Below are 23810 nucleotides of genomic sequence, written 5' to 3'. Positions count from 1 at the left end.
ATAGGGGAATGTGGAGAGTGGGGCGCAGTGTCCCACAGAGAGGCGGTTTTCAAAGTGTCGGAAGCAAGCCACCCAATAAAGTCCCCTCGTGGATGGTGCCCCTTCCTTTAACAATTAACATGGTCCCCTTCCTCTCCCTTTTTAGTTTTTCCTGCTTTACTCATTCTATTTATCAAATATTTCTAACATTTTTAAATATCATAAAATTATTAAAATTTATCAATTTTATTTCAAAAAAATTAAAAGAATCCCTCATTAAAAATTTTATTCACAAGAGGCACCTGATGAGTTTTTACGCAAAATATCAGAAAGCACGTTTATTCAGTCACCATTACTTAAATGTGGGTATTTTTCACCAATCAAAGTTTTTATATTAGTATTAAATGGGAATAAAAATTGTAATAAATAATCTGAAAATGATCTAAAAAAATTTCAAATCCAATTTTTTTTAAAAATAAAAATCATATTTACCCAATATGTTAATTATGCACATATTTGTTTAGCTTTAGTTTATTTTATCTTGCTTTCTGTAGTGATGCTTATCTTTCACTTTCACAGCACCATGACACCACCGACTGGCATTGACAAGCCAATTCTCTCTCTGTTTTTTTTTTTAATTTCACAACTTATTTTAAAAATAATGTGTGGACTGTGGAGCATACAAATTATTAGTAATTACTACCTCCGGTCCTAATTATAAGACCCAGTTGACTTATTTGAGGAGATTAAGGAAGTAAGTTAAGTTAGTTATTTGTAATAAATAAGTGTTGTCATTCCTAAAATATCCTTGCTAATTAAGTGTATTGGCTAGAACTATCATTATTAGAAGGACTATCTTGGAAAAAATTGCATAAATATGAGAGACAAAATGGATTGGGGTCTTATAATTAGGACCAAACAAAAAGTCAAACGGGGTTTTATATTAAGGACCGGAAGTAGTATAATTATAAAGCTCAAATTGCAAGAATGCCCCTTTATTATATTCCATTATTCCCTGAGTCATCTGGCACTGAAGGGAAAGCGAGCCCCGGGTTTTACAGAAACAGAGCAACCGTATTTAATTTTCACAACCCCCCATTCCAGCACCAACTTGCTCCAACAATTTTGATTATTCTTAAATCTTCACTTTCCCATCTGTTTCTTTCTTTCACTCAACTCAACACAAACCTAGACAGCAATTTACCTTACACCCAAATGGGATCGACCCACGAGCTTTAGAATCCAAAGCAACTCCACATATAGCCACTTTCAGCTCATACCCACCTCAATTATGGCCGCTTTTTCCACTCCCCATTCCTTCACGGCCTTCACCTTCCTCGTCTTATTCTTCAAAATCGTAACTTCCGACCCAATTTCATCGTTCTCTTTCCCTGATTTTGACAAGGATCTGAAATTTGAGTCCAATGTTGCCCTTTTGGGCGGTTCAAAGGTCGTCAATGGTGGTTCTGCGGTTCAACTCTCTGGGTCTGAGAGCCGAGGAGGAGTCATGTACAAAAAACCCATCAAGCTTATTGGAGGTAAACCAAAGCAATTGATCTCTTTTTCCACTGATTTTGCATTTTCGATCTTGTCGGTGGATGGGGATGGTTTGGCTTTTGTTATGGTTCCGAGTGGTCTTCAAGATGATTTCTTTAAGAAAAGTCCATCTGGGATTTCTTCTTCTCAATTGAGCAAAAGAAAATCTATGGTTGTCGATGTTAAATTCACCGCTGAGTTTGGCAGCAGAAATGGTGGGTCTGCTCATTGTAATGTGGCCATTAATGTGGGTGATTCAGCACCAGCAAAAACACGCAATACCTCCTCTTTGAAGATGGCTCTAAGAAAGGGACAAAAACTTCACACTTGGATTGATTATGAAGCAAGTTCACAACGCTTAGAAGTGAGATTAAGTCAGTATGGTCACTCCAGGCCTGCGGATCCCTTGATTTGGTATTCAATTGACTTTACAAAGATATGGAAAAAGAGTGAAATGTTTGTGGGGTTTAATTCTGTGAAGGGAAATAGAAGTTTTCAATCCCAACCTTGTTCTCTACATTCATGGAGCTTCAATCAAAGGCCTTTTCCAAATTGGATGCACTCAGAGCCTGTGGATCTGAAGGCTCTTTCTAAGAATTCTGAAACTGCAAAAGTGAAACCAAGGAGCGATTGTGTTCTGAGAGTTCTTGCTGCTATGATATTTGGTGGTGGATGTGGAGCATTGACTGCATTTGTTGTGCTGTATTTGTGGACCATCTTCGGCAACCGGCGTCCAGTGGTGCCGGAGGAGTTTGTCGGGGAGCAGCCTGTAGATTTTGAGTACAAGAAGGTGAGCGTAGTTGTAGATAAGGCCATCAAAGATGGTAAGGAGTAGATCTGGATTGGGAAGCATTTGTGCTGTACATTATTGTTTCTTGTTTATTTTAAGGTTCTGGTCTTGTATTGTAGTATGGTAAAACAACTATCCAATTATATTCCTCCTATTGTTGTCTATTTGCATATTGAGATCCAACCTGGCATTACCGATTGCATATAGTTAGCTAATGTTAAATGATTCGCACCTTATATGCTGCATTTTGTAGATAGATTTTTGCCCAATACTAATGTGGTTTGAAATATAACATTGGAACCTTGTACGAGTCAAAGGGCAAGAAGAGTGAAAAGATGAAACCATATTCTTGAGTCTTGACGTTGTATGTTGTCATTCCTTTATTGTATAAGAGGAGTGAAAAGATGAAACCATATTGTTGACGTTGTATGTTGTCATTCCTTTATTGTATAAGAAGAGTGAAAAGATGAAAGCATATTCTTGACGTTGTATGCTGTCATTCCTTTATTGTTGTTATTATTATTTTTAAATTCTCTGGCTTTGGAGAGAGTTTGAGGACTTGTAAGGGGAAGGATTAAGTAATAAATTTTAACCAACAAAAAATATCGCAATGAGAATGAAATAAAATCCATGGATATAAAATAATGCTTGTGGTATGACACAGAGTAAAAATATCTTCCATATTTTAAGGTTTGAAAGATTAGAATAATGCATCAATGAAAATGAGAGGTAAGAAAATGAACATCGTATTCTTTTCTAGTCAAAGAAATATTGAAAAATTAGTCTGTTAATTTAACAAGAAATAGAAGGAAAAATATTGTTAATGATTTTCAGTTGAATACACACACACATATATGTTGGATGACTTTGATCTGTCTCTTTTGTGACCTTCCTCATCCAGGTCATCTAACGCCATCTAAAAATGATTAAGTAAGAATTTTTTAAGAAAAAATTGCAAATAAAGACTTCCTAATGTATAAAATTATGATTTGGAACTCTTAATTTGGAAAATAGTAAATAAGCACCTGGTTTCATTTTTGTAAATATGAAATCGTGGTGAAATATCTGAAATGCCTTTTAGTCGAATGACAAGTTGACTATAAAAAATGATAAGTTCACTTTAGCCAATAACAATTTTAATAGATCAAATCACAACTTGGTTGAAGGTATGTCAAATGACGAGTTGATTATGGAAAATGACAAGTTCATTTTAGCGAATAACAATTTCAATAGACTAAATCACAATTTAACTGAGGGACATTTTAGACATTTCACCAATATTTCATATTTGCAAAAGTGAGACTCAGTCCTTATTTGCTATTTTTCAAACTGAGGGTTCCAAATCATAATTTTACATATTGAGGGGTCTTTATTTGTAATTTTTTATTTTTTATTGTTAGTCAGATGTTGAAAATTCGCAATAATATATATAAGAGAGTATCTAATTTTAACCATAATTTAGTTTTTATGGATCTCTCTTCTGATTATAATCGGTTCATGGATATTTTCATAGTGAAATAAATAAAACCTGAATATACGGAAAGGTGAAAAATTACGAAACGGCAATAAAAATTTGTCTTTCTAACACTTTCTATTCTTATCTGTTGTCTTGACTCATCTCTTTCCTCTTCACTCTGACATTCAGAATTCCTCCTGATGAATAAGAGCCAGCCTGAAGTTGTCCGATCTTGATCAATTTTGAGGTCCAAGATTCACAAATTTAATTCCCCAGCTGATAGATTTTATCTCTCTCTAGTATCAATCAAAAGAATGCATATTGGGTCCGTATAGACATCAACATTTGAAATATATATTAATCAAAAGAATTCAAATTTTGATGAAATAAATTCAATTCCTGCGCTTAGAGCTCATACGAATGAATGAGTAATCCATCCTTGTCATATTCACATGTCATTGTGTTCTTCTTCGTCTCCATAATCATCTTCTTCAGCAGTAGCATCTTGGTACTGTTGATACTCTGAAACCAGATCGTTCATGTTGCTTTCGGCTTCCGTGAACTCCATCTCGTCCATACCTTCCCCTGTGTACCAATGCAAGAAAGCCTTCCTCCTGAACATGGCCGTGAACTGCTCGCTCACCCGACGGAACATCTCTTGAATCGATGTGGAGTTTCCGATGAACGTGGAGGCCATTTTCAATCCCGTCGGAGGAATATCACACACAGTTGATTTCACATTGTTCGGAATCCATTCCACGAAATATGAAGAGTTCTTGTTCTGCACATTGATCATCTGTTCATCAACCTCCTTCGTGCTCATCTTCCCCCTGAACACTGCTGAAGCTGTGAGGTATCGTCCATGTCTTGGATCAGCCGCACACATCATGTTCTTCGCATCCCACATCTGCTGTGTGAGCTCTGGTACGCTTAAAGCTTTGTACTGCTGAGAATTACGAGAGGTCAGAGGAGCGAATCCCACCATGAAAAAGTGAAGCCGAGGGAAGGGGATGAGATTCACAGCCAGCTTTCTAAGATCGGAGTTTAGCTGACCGGGGAACCTCAAGCAGCATGTCACTCCAGACATGGTGGCCGATATCAAATGGTTCAGATCACCAACTGTTCCTCAGGGGAAAAAAAAATTAACAGAGTACGAATCAAGAATCTCCATATACATTGAAATCAAACAGTTTAAACAAGAGGGAAGAAAGATCTTACAGCTTGGCGTGGTGAGCTTGAGGGTGCGGAAGCAAATGTCATAAAGAGCTTCGTTGTCCAGCACCATGCATTCGTCGGCGTTCTCAACGAGCTGGTGAACAGACAAAGTCGCGTTGTATGGCTCCACGACGGTGTCGGAGACTTTCGGGGAAGGAAAGACAGAGAAAGTAAGCATCATTCTATCTGGGTATTCCTCTCTCACCTTTGAAATCAACAGGGTACCCATTCCCGACCCTGTTCCTCCACCCAGAGAATGACACACTTGAAAACCTGCAAAATTACATCAAAAAACGATATTGTTTGATGGTTACATGTTCTTGTTGTACATGTTCAACACATATAAAATTGTCGGATTTATTACGAAGAAATTGATGAACAGAAATAAATATACGTACCCTGCAAGCAATCGCAGTTCTCTGCTTCCTTTCTCACAACGTCGAGAACGGAATCGATGAGTTCGGCACCCTCGGTGTAATGGCCCTTAGCCCAGTTGTTTCCGGCCCCGGATTGACCGAAAACGAAGTTGTCAGGTCTGAAAATCTGACCGTAAGGTCCGCTTCTGACGCTGTCCATGGTTCCAGGTTCGAGGTCCATGAGCACAGCCCGGGGCACGAACCTTCCACAACTGGCTTCATTGTAATAGACGTTGATCCTCTCGAGCTGAAGATCGGAATCGCCGTTGCAGGTTCCGGTGGGGTCGATGCCGTGCTCGGCACAGACAACCTCCCAGAACTTGGCTCCGATCTGGTTGCCACATTGGCCGCCTTGAATGTGGAGGATTTCACGCATTGTTGAACCCAAGAGAAAAAAGAAGAACTGGTAAATTCAAGACAAGGATGAAGGGAAAATTGAAGAGTGTTTGTTATCTTATAAAACGGAAAGAACGGGTTAGAAAAATTGGATTTTTGGGGTGAGTTTTGAAATAGCAGGGGAGGAGGAATGAGGGGGATTTTGATTGGTTGCATGAGGGTCATGACCTGTTGTTTTCTTACCATATCTTGTTTTCTTTACTATTTTTAAGGGCCATTTAAAATTCCCATTTTTGGAAAATGAAAATTGACAACTGCCCAACACAAAAACAGATCCCTCACCCTTCTTCTTCCTTGCTTTTGTAAATTTAATTTCTTATATGAGCTTTGTCGATCATAAATATGTTAATGGTTAAGTTGATAATAAAGGTATACATTTTTTATCACACGAAAAACCCAAACTACAAGAAAATCATTCTTAGGTGAGCCATACCCAAGATATCTCTTCAAATCCAGGTGTGCCCACAAAGTGTAGATCTATGATTCATCCACGTACATGTCCCTTGGTTCATCATGCCAAGTGAAATAATCAATGTATAGTATGAATTGGAGTTTCTTTTTTTTTTTTTTTCGGACGGCGTCTTTGTCTTTATTTTTTTTGAGTTTTTTTTTGACAAAAATTTTAAGAAGAGGATTGAGCTCACTCATAGATAGGACAGCATCATAGCTTAAACTAGGACGGAGAAAGCTCCACGTGAAGGATCATTGTATGGTACGAGCTGAGGTCTTAGTTTCGGTTTTATCTTTTTATAATACTACACATTAATTATATTTTCCAACATATTTTTATTTCTAATTTTTTTTAAGGAACTCGCATTTCCAATTATCCTGCGCAGGGCAAAAAAAGGAACTTTTTTTTTAAAAAAATTTTTTTTTTGACCAGCAAACAAAATAATTTATAGTAACTATGTCTAGGACGTGGGTGAACGGAGGCCGCGAACAGATGGCAGCAAGGCGGAATCACCACCGCTCAATCATCAGACATTCCCATCCAACACGTCACAAAGCTCATCTCGATCACTCCAGACAAGAAAAGGCGAACCCTATCAACAAGTATCTACATCACACTCCCAATTTCGTCCATGTCTCTATATATTGGCGTGAAGCGCTCCGTACTCTACTCCAACCTCTCACCTTCATCTCGCAATTTCCTGCTCACCCCTTCCCGATTCATAATGGGTATGGTCTTTGGGAAGATCGGCGTCGAAACTCCGAACTACGAAGTAATCAAATCCACCACCGACTACGAAATCCGCAAATATCCACCTTCTGTTGTGGCTGAAGTCACCTACGAGCCATCTCAGTTTAAGGGAAACAAGGATGGAGGATTCACAGTTTTGGCTAATTATATTGGCGCTTTAGGGAATCCCCAGAACACTAAACCCGAGAAGATCGCCATGACTGCTCCTGTTATAACGAAGAACACAGAGAATTCTTCTGGTGGAAGTGAGAGTGAAGCCATTGCTATGACAGCTCCTGTTGTGACTAAGGCTAGTGAAACTGGGGAGAATAAGAAGATGGTGACTATGGGGTTTATATTGCCGGCCAAGTATGGGAAAGCTGAGGAGGCACCAAAACCGTTGGATGAGAGGGTGAAGATCAGAGAGGAAGGAGAAAAGAAATATGGGGTTGTGAAGTTTGCAGGAGTGGCATCAGAAACTGTGGTTGAGGAGAAGGTGGAGAAGCTCAAGAGGAGCCTGGAGAGAGATGGGTATAAGGTGGTCGGGGATTTCGTGCTGGCGAGGTACAACCCCCCTTGGACTTTGCCTCCTTTCAGAACTAATGAGGTTATGATCCCAGTTGAATGAACACAACATGACTAACAGTTTGATGTACTGCGTTGTTGGATAGTTTGTAAGTTTTGATATTTGAAAATCTGTGAATGTAAGAGATGTTTCCTTAAGAAGATAAGCAATGCTATAGTCTTTTGTGCATTGCTGGGTAACTTGTCAAGAGGATTGAGTGGCAGAAGGTTTGTAATCTGAATAGCTGATCGTATAAATACAGTTTAGTCCTTTTCTTTTTACCATGCCTTCGCTTATCATGATCTTTGATTCTGGAAATTGGAATGTGTTATATTATCAAGATCTTCGCTCAATCCTCAATTCCTGTTTATCATGCCTCCCTTTTTCATCATTGCAGAAATCAGTTTTCCTGAGTAAATTCTTTTTATAAATATGCTTCAAGAGTTCACATACAGATCTCTACGTGAGCTTTTATTAGCTCTTGATGCAAGAAATATTCTGAAGAATTCCTCATGACTCTATTAAGCCATGCTAGAGGACAAAGAAGACTGACTTGAGTGAATTGTTCCATGGTGAGTTTCCCTAATGAAAAATTTGTTGGCGAGTTTCTTTTGGCTTCCGATGCAAGGAATATACTAAAACTTTCCGAATCGAAATTGATTTAGATATTTCTAGTTCGATATCAGAGGCTGGACCAAGTATTGTGTATCATTATCAACCAAACCTAAAAGGCACGAAATTCAAAGGGGATAGAAGATGGTGTTTAAGTAAGGTACATCCCGTTGGGATGCAGTTTGTGCCTTTATAACATAAGAAGCACACAGACTTGCAATACCGCCGTCATTTGTTCTTATCCAGTGAGAACTGAGAAACTTCACTGAAATAGTGACGTTATTGAACAAAATAAGTGGAAGTCTCTAGAACTGACAAGCATGGATGAGCCCTATCACCTGCCCTTTGTCCTATAAGTTCTGTTAATCTCCATCCTCTTGGACGAAGGAAACTATTCAACATAGCTAACGCATTTGCAAATAACAGTAACCCCTTTAACAGTGTCCAGAAAACCATTTTCTGCCGTATTTGAATAAAGATACTCCTTAACAATTGAATCAATTGAAGTAAAACAAGCAGCTAAAAGCAGACATTGAGTGCACAAGTTAGAATGAGACAATGAATGATTCAACACCATAGGAGACGAAGAAGAAAACAGTTTTTAAGTAATGCTCTTCGAGTGCTTGTGTTACGACCAGTTGTATTATACAGGTATATTCTTGGTCACTTATTAGCCGAGAAACAGAGTAAGCATTGATGAAATGGAACCACTTGTAGGTTGCACTAGTTGCTTCACTTGTATGAACCAGGTTGATTGGGATTTCATGTATCAATGCTTCTCTGAAACGAATCACGCTGAGATTAATACTTCAAAACACCACATCAATGGAACAACCAGAACTAAAGTACAGATTTATGCCCTGCAGCTCAAAGCTCCTAATTATGCAGAACTGTATGTAGCGACGCAACACAAACCCATTTCGCATGTCAAAATCTTTGGATGAACTTGTGCTAATTATGATGCTAAACGGTTAAAATCAGAATAAAAACCAAATCTGTCATAAATAACGGTGTTTTTTTTTTTGCCAACAAATAACAGTGTGTGACAAGTATAATTATAAAACAGATATATATATTTATATATATATGGGGATAGAATTGACTTTTAAATTGATTTATTATTCTGTTATATGCATAAAATAAATATTTCAACTTATTATAATTTATTCAGTTAAACCTATCCATTTTAATAAAATGCTAAGTATAATTGTAGAATGATTTTTTTCATAAAAATATATTATTAAAAAATTAATACTCCTCTGTTTCTTTTTATAAGCTACAATTGTCATCTATTTCTTGTTCCTAAATACAAGTAATATTTGCCACTTGTTTTAAATTTTTGTCGTAAATTTTTTATTTTGTTCTCATTAATTACTTATTTTAATACTCAATATATTTGTTATCTCATTTTCTAAACCATCATCTCCTACCATCATACATTCTCTCCCTTTTATCATTCTCTTTATTATAATTATTTTTTATTCTTTTTCTTATACTCTCTATCCATAAATGAGGGTATTTTGAAAAAAAAAAACTTTCAATTTCTTCATATTTATTATTTTTGACTAATTTTAAGTAATTTTTTTTATCTTTGAGATGGAGTCTAAGATTATTTATAAAAAGTGAAGTAAGTTAAAGAGGGGTGTTTGAGTGAAAATTAAATCAAAATTTTAGAAGTGATTTTATAAAGTTTAAAGCAGGGGGTGTTCAATTTGTCGCGTCTCGGTTATGGTGAGTTCAGGACGGAACAAAAAAAATTTCAGGATGGGACAAGTACGAGACGAGAACAATGACTGGGAAGCGGGATGCGGGACGCGGTTATCCTGTCCCATCCCGTCCTGGGATATTTTTTTTAAAAAATTATTTATTACTAATTATTATTAGATTATTCAATTTACTTCTTAATAATAATTATTATTATAGTGATTTTTCGCTCTTAAGTTGTAATAGTATCTTAACAATATCTCCTTTCTCAATAAAATAATTCATAAAACCATTATATAGTGTTTCTTTTACCATATTTTTTTACAGTATTTTTTTTGCACTTTTTTATACTATATAATTGAGCTTTATACATAATATTTTTTATAATGTTTTTATCTTTAAAAACCCAATAAAAAATAAGTATTATAACATAAAAAATTTTATATAAAAAATTATTTTTTTTAAAAAAAGGGGAACGTGACGTCCCGTCCCGTGAACATCCTTAGTTTAAAATAAATATGTGAGAAAACTTTTTTTTCAAGGTGATTTTGAAATAACTGATAAAAAAGTGTCTATTTCCATATTAAAAGCATATAAGGCTAAATGCCCCGGCCCAGTGCGGGTACCCGAGTGGATATGGTAAACAGGCAAAGGATAATTCAAATATATAGTGACCCGATAGGATTCATCGGACGAAAGCTCAGCTCAGCTCAGTTCATCATGGATGAATTCTTCCATTAATCTATCAATGGCGTCATTTCATCTTCTTTCGTCTCCTCTTCCCTTTCGCTACTCTCAAGATTCTTTCTTCCATCCCTCAGAGCTGGGAAATGCGAGTTCGAAAGTTCTAAAATTTCAAATTCCTTTCAAATTTATTCCTTTTTACCAGATAAAGCTACCCCCAGTCAGAGTGTCCGTTAATGGCGACAATGGAGCTATTGAAACCCCGAGCCCAGCACGCCGAGGCAGGAAAAAGAAGCCCCAGTCTTCTCCCTCTTCGTCTTCCTCGTCTACCGCAGCAAAACAATCGAAGCGCTTGAAAAAGACCAAAGTCGAAAATGGCACATTGGAAGTGAAACCTGCGGAAGGAATAGCAAACGAAGGCGAAACAACTGAAGAAAGCAAAACCCCCTCTTCGTCCTCTTTGTATTCCTTTGCTGATTCTCCAGCAAAAGAATCCATGCGTTGGAGAAGAACCCTTGTCGAACTTGGCGCATTTCAAGCGAAACCTGCGATAGAAACAGCAAACGAAGCTGAAATAACAGAAGAAGAGGCAGAAAATTACGACGACGGTATGGATTTTTCTTATGACGACCCGCCATTAATATGCTGCTTCGGCGCTGTACAGAAGGAGTTCGTCCCCACAGTGCGGGTGCACGAATACCCGATGGACCCGGACATCTACTCGGAGTGGAAAATGCTGCAATGGAAGCCGCCGGAGTTCGGGAGGGCTCCGGGAGGACCGGTGTCGAATGTGGCGATTGCCCATGTCCGGCTCGGCGGGCGAGCGGCATTCATGGGAAAGGTTGGGGACGACAGTTATGGGGATGAGTTGGTTTTGATGATGAACAAGGAGAAGGTTCAGACGCGGGCTGTGAAATTTGATTCCAATGTGAAGACTGGATGTACGTACATGAAGGTGAAGTTTGAGGATGGGAAAATGAAGATGGAGACGACTAAAGAGTCGGCTGAGGATTCACTTAGAAGCTCTGAACTGAACCTTTCTGTTCTCAAAGAGGTGAGAGTTCATATGCCTACTTCTCTGTACTATGATTATTCAACTTAATCAAAACAACTTCGCTAATACTGGTGGGCTTTGGAAATTAGTATAGTGATTAAATTATCATTTGGTTGATGAATTTCTTTCTATAATAAGTGCATACCCATTGACTTCTTCGCTGCAGCTAAATTTCTGTTACTGATCTATCGAATTGAAACTTGAGAGACTGACGCAAACTAATAATATGGTTTGTGGGCACTTTATATCTGTGGTCTCTGTCTCTTTTATTTTTATCCCTTTTCGAATGTGTTGTATGCATTTACTTGTACGAACATAGAGGATAGAGATTGGTGGCATGGGAATTTTGTTTGGGTATCATGGTCGGGGATGCCTTTGGGCTTTATCTGAGACATCCTAGAAAAATTGAATCCATTTTTGGTAAGGAAAGATAATGTTTCATCCAACCATTGAATCCCTCTGAATTGCTGTAAACGGTTTTTTCTCTTCCATGTTTGATTCATTAACATACTAGTAAATTTGCCGCATAAGAGTAACATTCAATACTTTAAGAAATTATGAATTTCAAGCCCTATTGTTCCTTCTATTTCTATGTCCTTCTTGTTGATGATTTGGATCTTGCTGGTTAGGATAATTTTATGTGATTTGAATGCATTGGTGTAATGGTTGTTGCTCTTAACCAACTCAACAACTTTCTTTTCTGAATTACTGTAGGCAAGGCTTTTCCATTTCAATTCAGAAGTTTTAACATCCCCTTCAATGCAATCAACCCTCTTCAAAGCAATTGCATTGTCTAAGAAATTTGGAGGCCTTGTGTTTTTCGATCCGAACCTCGCTTTACCTCTGTGGAAATCACCTGATGAGACAAAAGAATTGATCAATAAAGCATGGAGTGAAGCTGACATTATTGAAGTCTCAAAGACTGAGCTAGAATTCCTTCTTGATGAAGAATATTACGAGAGAAAGAGAAATTACAGACCTCAATACTATGCTGAGAACTACGAAGAAACCAAAAAACATCAGCAAGATTATTATCATTACACTCCTGAGGAAATCTCTCCTCTGTGGCATGACAAACTTAAAATCTTGTTTGTGACGGATGGAACATTTAGAATTCATTATTATACCCCTAGTTTTGATGGGGTTGTGATTGGAACTGAAGATGTTCTAATAACTCCATACACATGCGATAGAACTGGTTCCGGCGATGCAATTGTGGCTGCTCTTATACGAAAGCTGACCTCATGCCCAGAAATGTTTGAAAACCAAGACATTTTGGAGAGACAACTTCGCTTTGCAGTTGCAGCTGGAATAATAGCACAATGGACCATTGGTGCGGTAAGAGGCTTTCCCACAGAAAGTGCTGCGCAGAATCTTAAAGAACAAGTCTACGTGCCTTCAATGTGGTGACAAATAGATGGTTTGTGTGCCTTGATATATAGTTTAGAGCTTTGATTCTGGGTATTTCTTGGTTCAAATGGTTTATCCAGATATTCTCCAAAAGTTTTTTTGGTGAATAGATGTTCTCCAAGAGTTTTAGTACTTCGGCTGAAACCAGAGAAGGTGGGAGAACTCAACAGTCACAGACTGGGACTCTAGATTGCATAAACTGTTTGCTCTTGTGTTTGGCTCCATTTGATTCATTCAATGACTCTCATAACAGTAAGTTTGATGCCAATTGAAAATTTTGTAGGTGAGAAATGGATTGTACACTAATATTTGTAATGCAATTGTAGGTGTTATCTCTTCACTCTCACCCTCATTGCTCATACCCTTGTGATGTTGTATTCCCATTTTCATGTGAGTCGACAACTAGGAAGTCCGTTCCCATATGCTTCACAAGGGCTGCAAATCGATGTCAAATTATCAATTATCGATAGCATTAAAATTATACGATCCCACATTCTACTGCGAGTCATGAATGGTACACGTGTCTAGTTCCTTGAAAACGTGGAGGTTGCCATGTTTTAGGTTTGAGATCTTTGAGAAATAAATATTATCTTGGGTTTTTAATATAATATCTACTTAACTAATTTGAGTATATTAAAAAAGTAGTTAAATTAGTTATTTGTTAAAAATGTGTTGGTTTTTTTAAAATAGCTTCTTAAATCATCTGGATTGATACTAATTTTTTATGCAATTTTTTTTTGACATATACAATCAAGGGGTTATTTTGAATAAACAAGGCGAATAAAATTGATTGAGATATTATATTTAGAATCAAATTTAACCTCTTGTTAGCTTTTATCTTAAGGATTGGAGGTAGTATAGCACAAGTTTATGTTGTCTAAAAACTTATTTTACATTTTGGTTTTATTTTAGCTCTATTGGTAAAACATCCTCCATTACATTACTAAAATTTTTAATTTGGATTGGTGATATTTAAAGGGCTTGTTTGTACTTGCTTGTGTTAAGTGTTTATTAGTATGTTTGCATAAACTGAGATAAAATTTTTTTTACATACTTACCTCGTATTCTGTTATTACTATTCTAAACAAGCATAAAAGCTACAGCTTAAGGCCTTGTGCCCGACCACTATTTGTATTGGTTCTTGGGCTACATTTGTGTCCAAAAGTTTCTGCCTTTCCTATGAAAAGTCGGGCCCAAAGTTTTTAAAAAAAATTGTAAAAGGTTATATTATTCACTATAGTTAAGGAACCAGTTTTAGTACTCATTATAATAATGAGCACCATGATACATATCAAATATCAATAGTACAAATTTAATATGGACGGCTAAGATTTAAATTTTTGTTTTTTATTTTTTGAAAAATATTTTCTTTTAATAGGTATACAATATAAAATATAATCTCTTAACTGTACGATTTTCAAAAAATAATAAATTTTATTTAAAAATCATAATTTAAAAATTTTAAATCTAAACCATTAAAACTGTACTAGAATGGTATAAATTTCATCACAATGATAAGTATCATGATATTCATCATAACAATGAGTATCATGATACTCATAACTGCTTTCAATGATTGAATAGTTTAACTTATTTTTTCGAGTCATTGGTCCTTTGTGTTCAATTACTATTTCAATTTTGAAAACATTGACAGTTTACCTCAAAATGTGATTTTTATTAAGTTAGGCGTGGGTTTGAAATTTATTTGTTTATATTAAGGAGCGAAAGCAATACATGGCAGAAAGAAAAGTACGCGTAAGTGTTAATAATAAAGGGCCCACTGGAATAAAAAGAAAGGGTAGTCAGATTTGGGGAAATTAGTGGCTACGTATACTCGGAAACTGACCGGAGTCTGAAGGCCCTGAGGGGGCTGTTAAGTTGGAAAGTGTAAACTAATGGCTGGATAATTGATTGTGAATGACTTTGAATTCTATAGAAGTAGGAGTAATGTACATGCATTTTAAATGCTTGACTAAGAAATGGGTTGCTACCTACTCTTTTATTTTTTTAAGGAAAGATATCTCTGTCTTTTGTATAAAATATAATTTGTAATGCACTATAAATTAAATCTTATATTAAATATCAGAGGTAATATATTATATTTTTATAAGTTATCAACATATGTTGATTTGAGATAAGCAAATAAAGGATAGAAGTACACAAATTAAATTGAAGCAATTTGCGGGGGAGGAAATTAATTGGTGGTACACGAAAGGAGAATAAATGCTTTACTTAAGCCTAATGAGTTAATTGTTTATGCATAAGATAAAATGTAGTATAGATAATTAATTATTATTTTTAGTCCTTAATATAATAATTAGATAACTAATTTAGAGATATTAAAAAAATTAGTTAAATTAATTATTTGTCACAAATATCTTAAACCATCATCTTTTAATAAGGTGCATGGGATGATTAAAATTATTCCTGGATGAAAACCTCTTACAATCAGTGAGAATATTTTAAAAAAAAGATGAAAGAAAAAATAAATTGGAGTATTATATTTATAATTAAATTTAATTCTTAACTAGTTTTTATATTAAAAACGAGAAGAGGTTGAAAGTTATTTAAATATTTTAAAATATCAAGTTTGTTAAGGTCTCCTGCATTCTGCATTTTATTCGTCGAGTTGGTTCTTTAGGTTTTTTATCTCCTTATTTAACAAAAAAAAAAAAAGAACTCTTATGGGACCTTTTGAAGCTTCCATGATTCCATCACTTCGACTCCGTCGCTCCATATTGACTTCACTTGCATTAGCTCAGCTTGAAGAAATTCCCACAAAGTTTATCAATGTCACCGATAAATGACTTTTCTATGTAGACTTGTTCACCCCCACACGCTTTCTCAATACACTGTACATGGAATTTAAAAGAACAAATCATGCTGTGCTACTTCTAGATAATGGGATTTATTACAGGTGTGATCTCTACATATTGATATATTGGATTCTGAAGAGTTCAAATCTATTCTTCATGATTCAAAATATAGCTATTTTCTGATCTAAATCTTTAGACTGGCTTGAATTATTAGTTAGATTATTTTACTAGTACATATCTCACGTCCGTAAATTCATTTTAGAACTTTGAAACATAGACACAAACTCGGAGAAGGTTAATTCCTTCTAGGAATTGATTTGTAACTAGGAGAGATGGCCTTTTCTCAGCATAGCTGGCACGCAATGAAGAATAGGAGAAAAAACTGATGAAATTACTGTATATTGGAACCAACCGGCAATCACGGGCGTCTCCATCCAAAAACGAAGGGAAAATTATGAACAAGCATCAAATGGAACGTATGAATCTAATCTCCTAAGCTAAACTGTACGGGAAAAAAATTAAAAAGCAGAATTGCAATCAATTTGCAACTTCAACACCCCCCTTTTCCAATAAAGAATCAATGAATCAGTGGGACAATACTCCCTTCTGCTAGATGTCTATCTCCCAAGTATAAACTAACCTCCTTAAATTATACACAGCCCCCTCTACTTTCCTCCTTCGCCTATAAATCTTTTCCCCATTCGGTTTGCATCAACCAAAATTCGTCTCTTTTGAATCGTATGGCAAAAGCCCCATATGTCCTTCGATCCTTCCGTGGCACATTAACCAAAATAACTAGCCTGAATAAGGAAAGCACATTGCCACCTCAAGTGATGTACTGCTGCCTTTTTAGGCACTGGCGTAAATCTATCATCTTGGGCTAGTCATACCAAAATCCAGTTACCCTCTTTGGGTTTTAAGACTAAGCTTCCGGCTTTGGTCAAGTTTAAGTCTTGTAAGCAGCTCCTGAGACTGGTCACAGATACAACCTGGGAAGGGATTAGCGAAAAAGCTCTCCTCTGTCCTTGGTGAATCACCTGGCTGTCTGAGATAAGGTGCACCTACCCTGTTTGAATGTATATCTTTAACCTTGGAAGAAAATTTTTCCCAAGATATAGCACCCTTATCCAGCTTATCAATCAGTTTTACAAATCTTAATCTGGAAATGAAAAAGGAAACGAAAAACCTCTCAGAAATGCATATTGTATAAAATTTTCAAAATAGGGACACGTATTTGGCATTGAGAACTGACCTGTCAGGATTTATAGTCTTCCTGAATCCCTCAAACCTCCTATGGCCCTGCACTGCCTTAGCCATATTTCCATCATAAGTGTAGACAAAGACATCACTTTCCAGGGCAACAATGTAATCCAATGCAGCAAGGCGATTTTGATATGGTTTGAAGGGCTCCAGTTCTTCCTCTGTTGTCAGGGTTGAATGAGTGAATACGTTAGGGTACTCAGATCGGAAGGCATCTAAACTGTTTCTTCCATAGATCGGCCCTGCAACTATGTAGATTTTTGTTGTAGAAGGGTAGCCCATGGCTTTGAGAAAAATGGTCGCCTCTCTAGGGGACATAGGGCACCCCCCTTGCAATCGTCTTTCAATGGCATTGATCTCTTTCTCCTTCCAGTGCTTAGTTTCATACCTCATAGTCTTGAGTTCCATAGCCTCCTCTGCTGTGAGGTTATGACTGCATCCGGTAAAGGCCAGCATGTCTTTCTCATATCTATTACAGAAGAAAGAATCCAAACAAGAAATGTCAGTTTGGCGGCTCATAACTGAACGAAGAACGGACAACAAATGGGTGAAACTACACGATGATACCTTAAATGAAGGGCAATATATGGTTCGTTATTGGATCTTAGCCTGTTGACCAAAATTTTTCCAAGCTCTTCAATCTCTGGTGAGTACCTGAGAGCTTCGTAATTGGCACGACATCTGAGCTTCTGAATATGAGAAGCAAGGCCGTTATTGGCAAGTCTGGAATCTGTGTGAGTAAAATGTATGACCTTGTGTCGCTTCAACAACTTGGAAATCTCGTTTCTGTAATAACTAGCCTGCAAAACAAGTATGTAAGTAAGACCACTCCACATTTCTTGAATTGTGTGAATCTAGTCACATAGTTGGATTATTTCCACACCTTTGACCAGGAAACAGGAGCCTTCATAAGCGGTTTAACATTTGCATGCTCGGCAGGAACATACTCGACTATGTCAATGTCGTCTTTCAAAACATTCATGAAGTGCCTCCAGTCAAAAATATCTTTGAAGTCGCTGAAATATATCAGAGGGGCTATTATATATGTTTCGGAAAAGAAGGATACTGTGAGGAGTCAAATTACGAGCACCGCACTTATGAAATCGAAAATTTACCTGGGATCTGTCCAAAAGGATTCATGATCAAGTAAAGGAAGAACCAGAGTGGCATTCATGAGCTTTGCAATTGCAACCATATCACATATCTGCAGGATAAAGCAGGTTCTGAGAATTAGCCATGAAAAGTATAATCTGGGAGGCTGGGAAATAGAACAATTATCACAATCTTATATTTCAGTTGATCTTACTCCTGTTCTCATTTGATTTAACCCGCCGTTAGCATGAACAAGCAGATAGCCATTTGTCTTTGTATCTGCCCCTGAAAAATTACAAAAGCGGAACAATGAGTCATAAACGTATACATTAAGCCCACCTACATATGCTTTATAAGAATTCAGAGCAGTCCTACATACTTATTCGCCTCCTGGGTCGAGAGATGCATTTATAATAGTTGCCAGTGTCGGGCTTCATCCATATTTCCTCAGTCTTTTGAAAAGAAAAGAAACAGAACAAGGAAAAGAAAGCGTTAAAAATCATGAAAAGTGAAACTAAAAGTGATATAGAGCTATAAAAATGACAGTTACATCATCATCTCTCAACTACGGGGTTTATATTCTATAAATAATGCTCATTACATCATCATCATCTCTCACAACTCTAGCGTGATATTCTATAAATAATACTGGTTACATCATCTCTCGCGACTCCTAAACCAGTCCAAATACTCAAAACGTTAAAGAAATAACAACCCCAGGCTCTCGTAACTCTGACCCAGATATGAAACAACATGAACTCTAAACAAATCCATTCAATTAAAGAAAGCTAAGTAATTAGCATATCAGAAATTTTTTTCATCATTTGAAGTCAAATTCAAAACCAACGCCATGAAAAACAGAATGAAGCCTATCCTTCTTGTATCCACAGTTATTCTAAATTTAGAAAGCTAATCGATATAAAACAGAGGATCTGGAAGAAACTTGAATCTGAGATTCTCGTTTAATGAAATAAATTAATGATCGGTAACTTCGTAAACAAAAGCAAGACGGGAAGAAAAAATCCAAAATCACTTACGAGTAATCTCTCAGGGACATGCTTGGGCAAGGAGGTTTCTCTCTCAGTGACGGCCCTCTGAGCCGATGCCCAATCCTGCTTGAACCTCTGCAACATCAATTGACCATTTTCTAAGCTCCTCCTATTAACCTCCGAGGCAACTCCTAGAAACGCGGCCTTCAAAAAAGCCGTCATAACCAACATCAACGTCAACATCCATAAAACTCTACGACTTATATTCTTCCCCGATCTCATCGACGCAACCACCATGGATGCCCAGATATAGAATTGCTCAATGCAGTGGAGGAGGCGCACCGGTAAACAGAAGAGCATCCGCGTGCGAAGCAGGATGTACCTGATGACGTGATGGCGTTGGGCGTGATAGTGGTGGAGTTGGGACCCGCCACCGGCACCAGATTCATTAGAGTCGTCTTCACCAACGTCGGAGTAATCAGAATAGCCAGACTGTTTCTCAGGGTCGGCAATATTGTCTGCGACGCGTCGTCTAGGCAAGGTGGGGCCGGCGATCCTTGGGCTTGTATTGCAGGAGCTGGTAGGGCCGCCGGACGACATGACCGGTGCCGGAAAATAACAATAAAACGGCAACCCCGAATCGGGAAACCAAGTTTTCGGAGAAAAGGAGAAGGCAAATTAATTAAAGAGAGGATTAGGAGAGAAGAAGGAAGAAGAGGTTTTTTCTTTTCTCTGTTGGTGTGGTGGCGATGAGAGAGAAAAGGGAGAGAGTGGGTTTTCGGTAATGGTATCGTGAGATTGGGGGGTGTGAAAAGGAGAACGAGAGAGGCTCCGAAATCCCAGGAGGGTGCTTCAGCGGAGGCAATGTGTCATTTTTCTCTCAGGTTTCAGTGTTCTGATATGCAACGTCTTCCTCTTCCCTCCCTTTCTCTCTCTCCCTCCTTCCCTCTCTCTCCCTTTTATATAACCGCGACGTGTTCTCATTCATGTGCCATTTAGATTCTTCAGAATGATTGTGATTTTGTGCATCGAAAAATCAAAACAGCTAAATTTTTAGAGCCTTATGACTTATTTGCCCTTTGATCTCAGATCTTAAATTTTAATTCATTTTATTTGATATTATCTCTGAAAGTGAAGCACTTCTATATCTTTCAACTATCATTATTTGATGATTTGGGGGGAAATGAGGATAAGCATAAAAAATCATGCTGAAATATGGTGTTGTTTTTTTTTTTCTTGATTAATTTATATTGAAGATCGTATAGTTCATTGATGCGTAATTTTGAAATACTATTTTGGAAATTATTTGATCATTATTATTAATTAATTTATCTCAAGTTCATGTATGAAGACGTGTGAGCGTGATATTCTGATGGATATTTTTTAAATTTGATATTAAACTAAATTTGATTTGAAACTGATTAAGATCAGATGCCTGATCTTATAATTTATAGGTGGTATCTATCATCTCCATTTTCTGCTCGTCTTGTTAAATGTACAGTTCAGATAAATTTTACCTAACTTAACAATTTAGGATCAATTAATGAGAAATTATGTTCATAAAATATTTTTTAAAATAAATCTAACGGAAAACAAACACTTTTAATATCTTATTACGCTTACTACCTATCTGCGTCTATACGAACTACTATAACTTATTTGTGATGTATTTGAATTTAATAAAAATAGATATAATTAATTTCAGATTACAAGTTTTCATTTCTTCATATTCTTACTATGACATTTTCTTAAGTATATACTATTCTAAGAAAAATGCCAAACTGAATATTTTAATCGGAATCCTTATCTATTTGTTTGGAAAAAAATATAGAGTCAAGTGTTTATTAAAAAATCATATACTTAGTCATATTTTCAAGACAGCTGCTTATCTTTTAATCAAAGGACTTGACAATAAATAAAAATATAAGTTTAAAAACTATAAATATGTTTATGTTTGAATCTTTCTTTTTCTTCTTTTTTTTTTTTTTGAATTTGTGACCCAGTTGCCTTTTTTGATTGATTACTAGTTTTAGTACGTAAACTTTAATATTGACTGTTTTGTGAGAGCTTTTAATCTAGACTTCAATTATAAATAAAGGTCAAAGCCTGGCTACAACTAAAACATTACTCAGGCCGAAAAAAATTAATTTTTTTTTAAGTGATTACAAAGATTTCCTAACACCCCAAACTACAAGGGCTAAAATCAAGTAAAATGTTCAGGCAAAAAAAAAATCAAGTAAAATGTATAAATATCAAGAAGATAAAATTCAATCACAAAGAAAACAAGAAACAAGATACTTCTAATTAAATTCTAAAACTACCAACAGATCGATGCTATAACGAACATATAATTAACATTTCTTGATTAAGATGCTATTTACTTACTACTTCTGATCTTAATTATAAGAGCTAGTTAACTAATTTGAAAAAATTAAGAAAATAAGTTAAATTAGTTATTTGTAATAAATAAGTATTATCTTTCATAAAATATTATTGCTAATTAAGTATGTTGGCTAAAATTATAATTATTAGAAGGACTATCTTGATAAAAATTATATAAATATGAGGGACAAAAAGAATTGGGATCTTATATTTAGGATTAAAATAAAAGTCGAATGAGTTTTTATATTAAGCACCGGAGGTAGCATTTTGAATCCGTAACACCATAAAGAAACCGACCAATAAATTCAAATTCAATAGAAACACACTATTTAATATATATTACCTCCGGTCCTAATTATAATAGCCAGTTGACTAATTTGAGGAGATTAAGGAAGTAAGTTGAGTTAGTTATTTGTCCTAAATAGATGTTATCTTTCCTAAAATATTTTTATTAATCAAGTGTATTGACTAGAACTATCATTGTTAGAAGGGCTACTTTGAAAAAATATATAAATACGAGAGACATAGTGGATTGAGGTCTTATATTTAGGATCAAAATAAAAATCAAATAAGATCTTATATTAAGGATCGGAAGTAGTATGACATAAAGCCATAAACTTAAGGGAATTTAACTGAAAGATTTTGATCACAATTTCGGTGTATGTGTATAATATGGTACGTGTAGGAGACGCAAAATCCACGTCCTTTAGGATTTGGTTATAATAAATTAAGATTAAGAAGTTCACGTTTTGGGAACTACGAATTCACTTTATATGCCAATGCCGTGCGTAGAGGCTCCATAATTAATCCCTTTCAAAATCAAAGTGTCTCATTAATCACAAAGTGTGACATTTACTCCTATCAAATCATAATCCTCTTTGCTTCTCAGTTAGGAAACGCGAGTTCATAATTGTCTGAAGATAAAGTTTATGTAAATTCAATTTAAAGTTTAAAAGATGTTTTACGCAAAGGTGTTCCCCTTGTTATTGCAGAGTCAATCCTTCCATCATGAAAACTAATTGACCACATAACTGCAGTCTAAAATCACTGGGAAACCAAGACAACGTAAAAAGGAAAAAAAAAAATCTTTCCTTTTCCTAAGACAATAATTTAAAATTAAATTGAGGCAAAAAATAAAGTTAATGACGAACACAAGTGTTTATATTATTTTCAAAATTTTCATTAAACTTCTTTTGGCCTAATAAATTTTTTTTTTCAAAATTCAAGGAATAATATAGGTGAATTGGCGCCACAAGTAAGGTAAACCGCTCACACTCTACATTAATTGGCATTGATTCATTTTACAGGCTTAAAGCCTTAAACTAATTTATCACAATCAAGAATTTGTAGTTAACTTCTTCAGTTGGTTTCAAGTTGGAAATTTTTTCCAACCTTGCTTATATTAAATAAGATAGTTAATAAAAGGAAAAAAAAAGAATTACATTTAGACTTTAATTGTGGAGACAAACTGACAAATGAGAATTAATTATTATTACTCTCCCAGTGACTTATATTAGTTAGACTAAACTATTATTTTAGAAGCAACTTCTACCGTGAATTGAAAGGAGTTCACATGATATATTAGTATATCTCAAACCAAGTACTAATTCTGATTTTATTTATAAGTTATTTTTAACATGAAAATTAATAAAAATCTTAAACCTTATTAATTCTATATTTAAATTTAACAATTGTCTACTTTTATCTCCATGCAATATATACATTTTTTTAAGAAAAATGATAATTTACACAATGATAAATAAATAACAAAAGAGTACATCCATTTCAAAACTTTGTCTTTAAGTTTAATCATTTTCCAATTCTATGAGTCTTTAATATATATACATATATTCTCTTATCCGATTTATAAGTTACTTCTAACATGTTTATACAGATTAATAAAAATATTAAATTTTATTAACTCTATTTTAAAATTTAATAATTTTTTAACTTTATCCTTATTTAATACGATACATTATACCTAATAAAAACCAAACCAATAGAATAATAAATTAGGGGTAAAATTATACATTTATATTTAAAATTTCTCTCTCTGTCTTATAAATATTATAAAAAAAACTGCTTCTCTCTTTATAAATAAAATCAAAGCAATTCTTCTTTAAAAAAAAACAACATTTTAAAAAATAAATTAAAAATAAAAGTATATATTCATATAATAAATTTGATGAGGCTGCTTACGTTAAAAAAAATATTCTGAAGAAATTTCTTCCTCCCTACCCTATAAATAAGATAGAGGAATATAACCTATAGTTT

The 23810-nt window shown here is 35.4% G+C and overlaps 5 protein-coding genes across 6 annotated transcripts; 3 read left to right on the top strand and 2 right to left on the bottom strand.

Annotated features, from left to right (window-relative positions):
* The first annotated feature begins 1168 nt into the window (after positions 1-1168).
* LOC114727929 (L-type lectin-domain containing receptor kinase S.4) lies at positions 1169-2485 on the top strand. Its single transcript, XM_028914715.1, has one exon. The coding sequence runs from the start codon at positions 1271-1273 to the stop codon at positions 2348-2350; it is 1080 nt and encodes a 359-aa protein (XP_028770548.1). The 5' UTR covers positions 1169-1270; the 3' UTR covers positions 2351-2485.
* A 1612-nt stretch (positions 2486-4097) lies between these two features.
* On the bottom strand, positions 4098-5768 carry LOC114727892 (tubulin beta chain-like). Its single transcript, XM_028914661.1, has 3 exons — positions 5375-5768; positions 4980-5249; positions 4098-4880 (listed from the first exon to the last, which is right to left on the bottom strand). Exons 1-3 carry the CDS (start codon positions 5766-5768, stop codon positions 4210-4212), a joined length of 1335 nt encoding a protein of 444 aa, XP_028770494.1. The 3' UTR covers positions 4098-4209.
* A 1075-nt stretch (positions 5769-6843) lies between these two features.
* Positions 6844-7720, top strand: LOC114727976 (uncharacterized). The gene has a single exon (XM_028914765.1). The coding sequence runs from the start codon at positions 6871-6873 to the stop codon at positions 7594-7596; it is 726 nt and encodes a 241-aa protein (XP_028770598.1). The 5' UTR covers positions 6844-6870; the 3' UTR covers positions 7597-7720.
* A 3251-nt stretch (positions 7721-10971) lies between these two features.
* Positions 10972-13343, top strand: LOC114727910 (fructokinase-like 1, chloroplastic). Of its 2 annotated transcripts, XM_028914696.1 has the most exons (3): positions 10972-11587; positions 12302-13007; positions 13108-13343. In XM_028914696.1, the coding sequence occupies exons 1-2, from the start codon at positions 11030-11032 to the stop codon at positions 12995-12997; spliced, it is 1254 nt and encodes a 417-aa protein (XP_028770529.1). In that variant the 5' UTR covers positions 10972-11029; the 3' UTR covers positions 12998-13007; positions 13108-13343. The 2 variants fall into 2 exon arrangements, with proteins under 2 accessions (XP_028770529.1, XP_028770528.1); XM_028914695.1 differs by having other exon boundaries at positions 12302-13343.
* Positions 13344-16172: 2829 nt separating this feature from the next.
* On the bottom strand, positions 16173-20062 carry LOC114727913 (O-fucosyltransferase 19). The gene is made up of 8 exons (XM_028914698.1): positions 19203-20062; positions 18545-18617; positions 18380-18450; positions 18189-18277; positions 17957-18089; positions 17641-17873; positions 17066-17542; positions 16173-16972 (listed from the first exon to the last, which is right to left on the bottom strand). Exons 1-8 carry the CDS (start codon positions 19752-19754, stop codon positions 16714-16716), a joined length of 1887 nt encoding a protein of 628 aa, XP_028770531.1. The 5' UTR covers positions 19755-20062; the 3' UTR covers positions 16173-16713.
* Positions 20063-23810: the final 3748 nt, after the last annotated feature.

This window comes from Neltuma alba, unplaced genomic scaffold (assembly GCF_004799145.2).
Source record: "Neltuma alba isolate B1F8T4 unplaced genomic scaffold, ASM479914v2 tig00012515_pilon, whole genome shotgun sequence".
In the NCBI taxonomy this organism is placed as follows: Eukaryota; Viridiplantae; Streptophyta; class Magnoliopsida; order Fabales; family Fabaceae; genus Neltuma; species Neltuma alba.
This window is presented reverse-complemented; position numbering and strand designations above follow the sequence as displayed.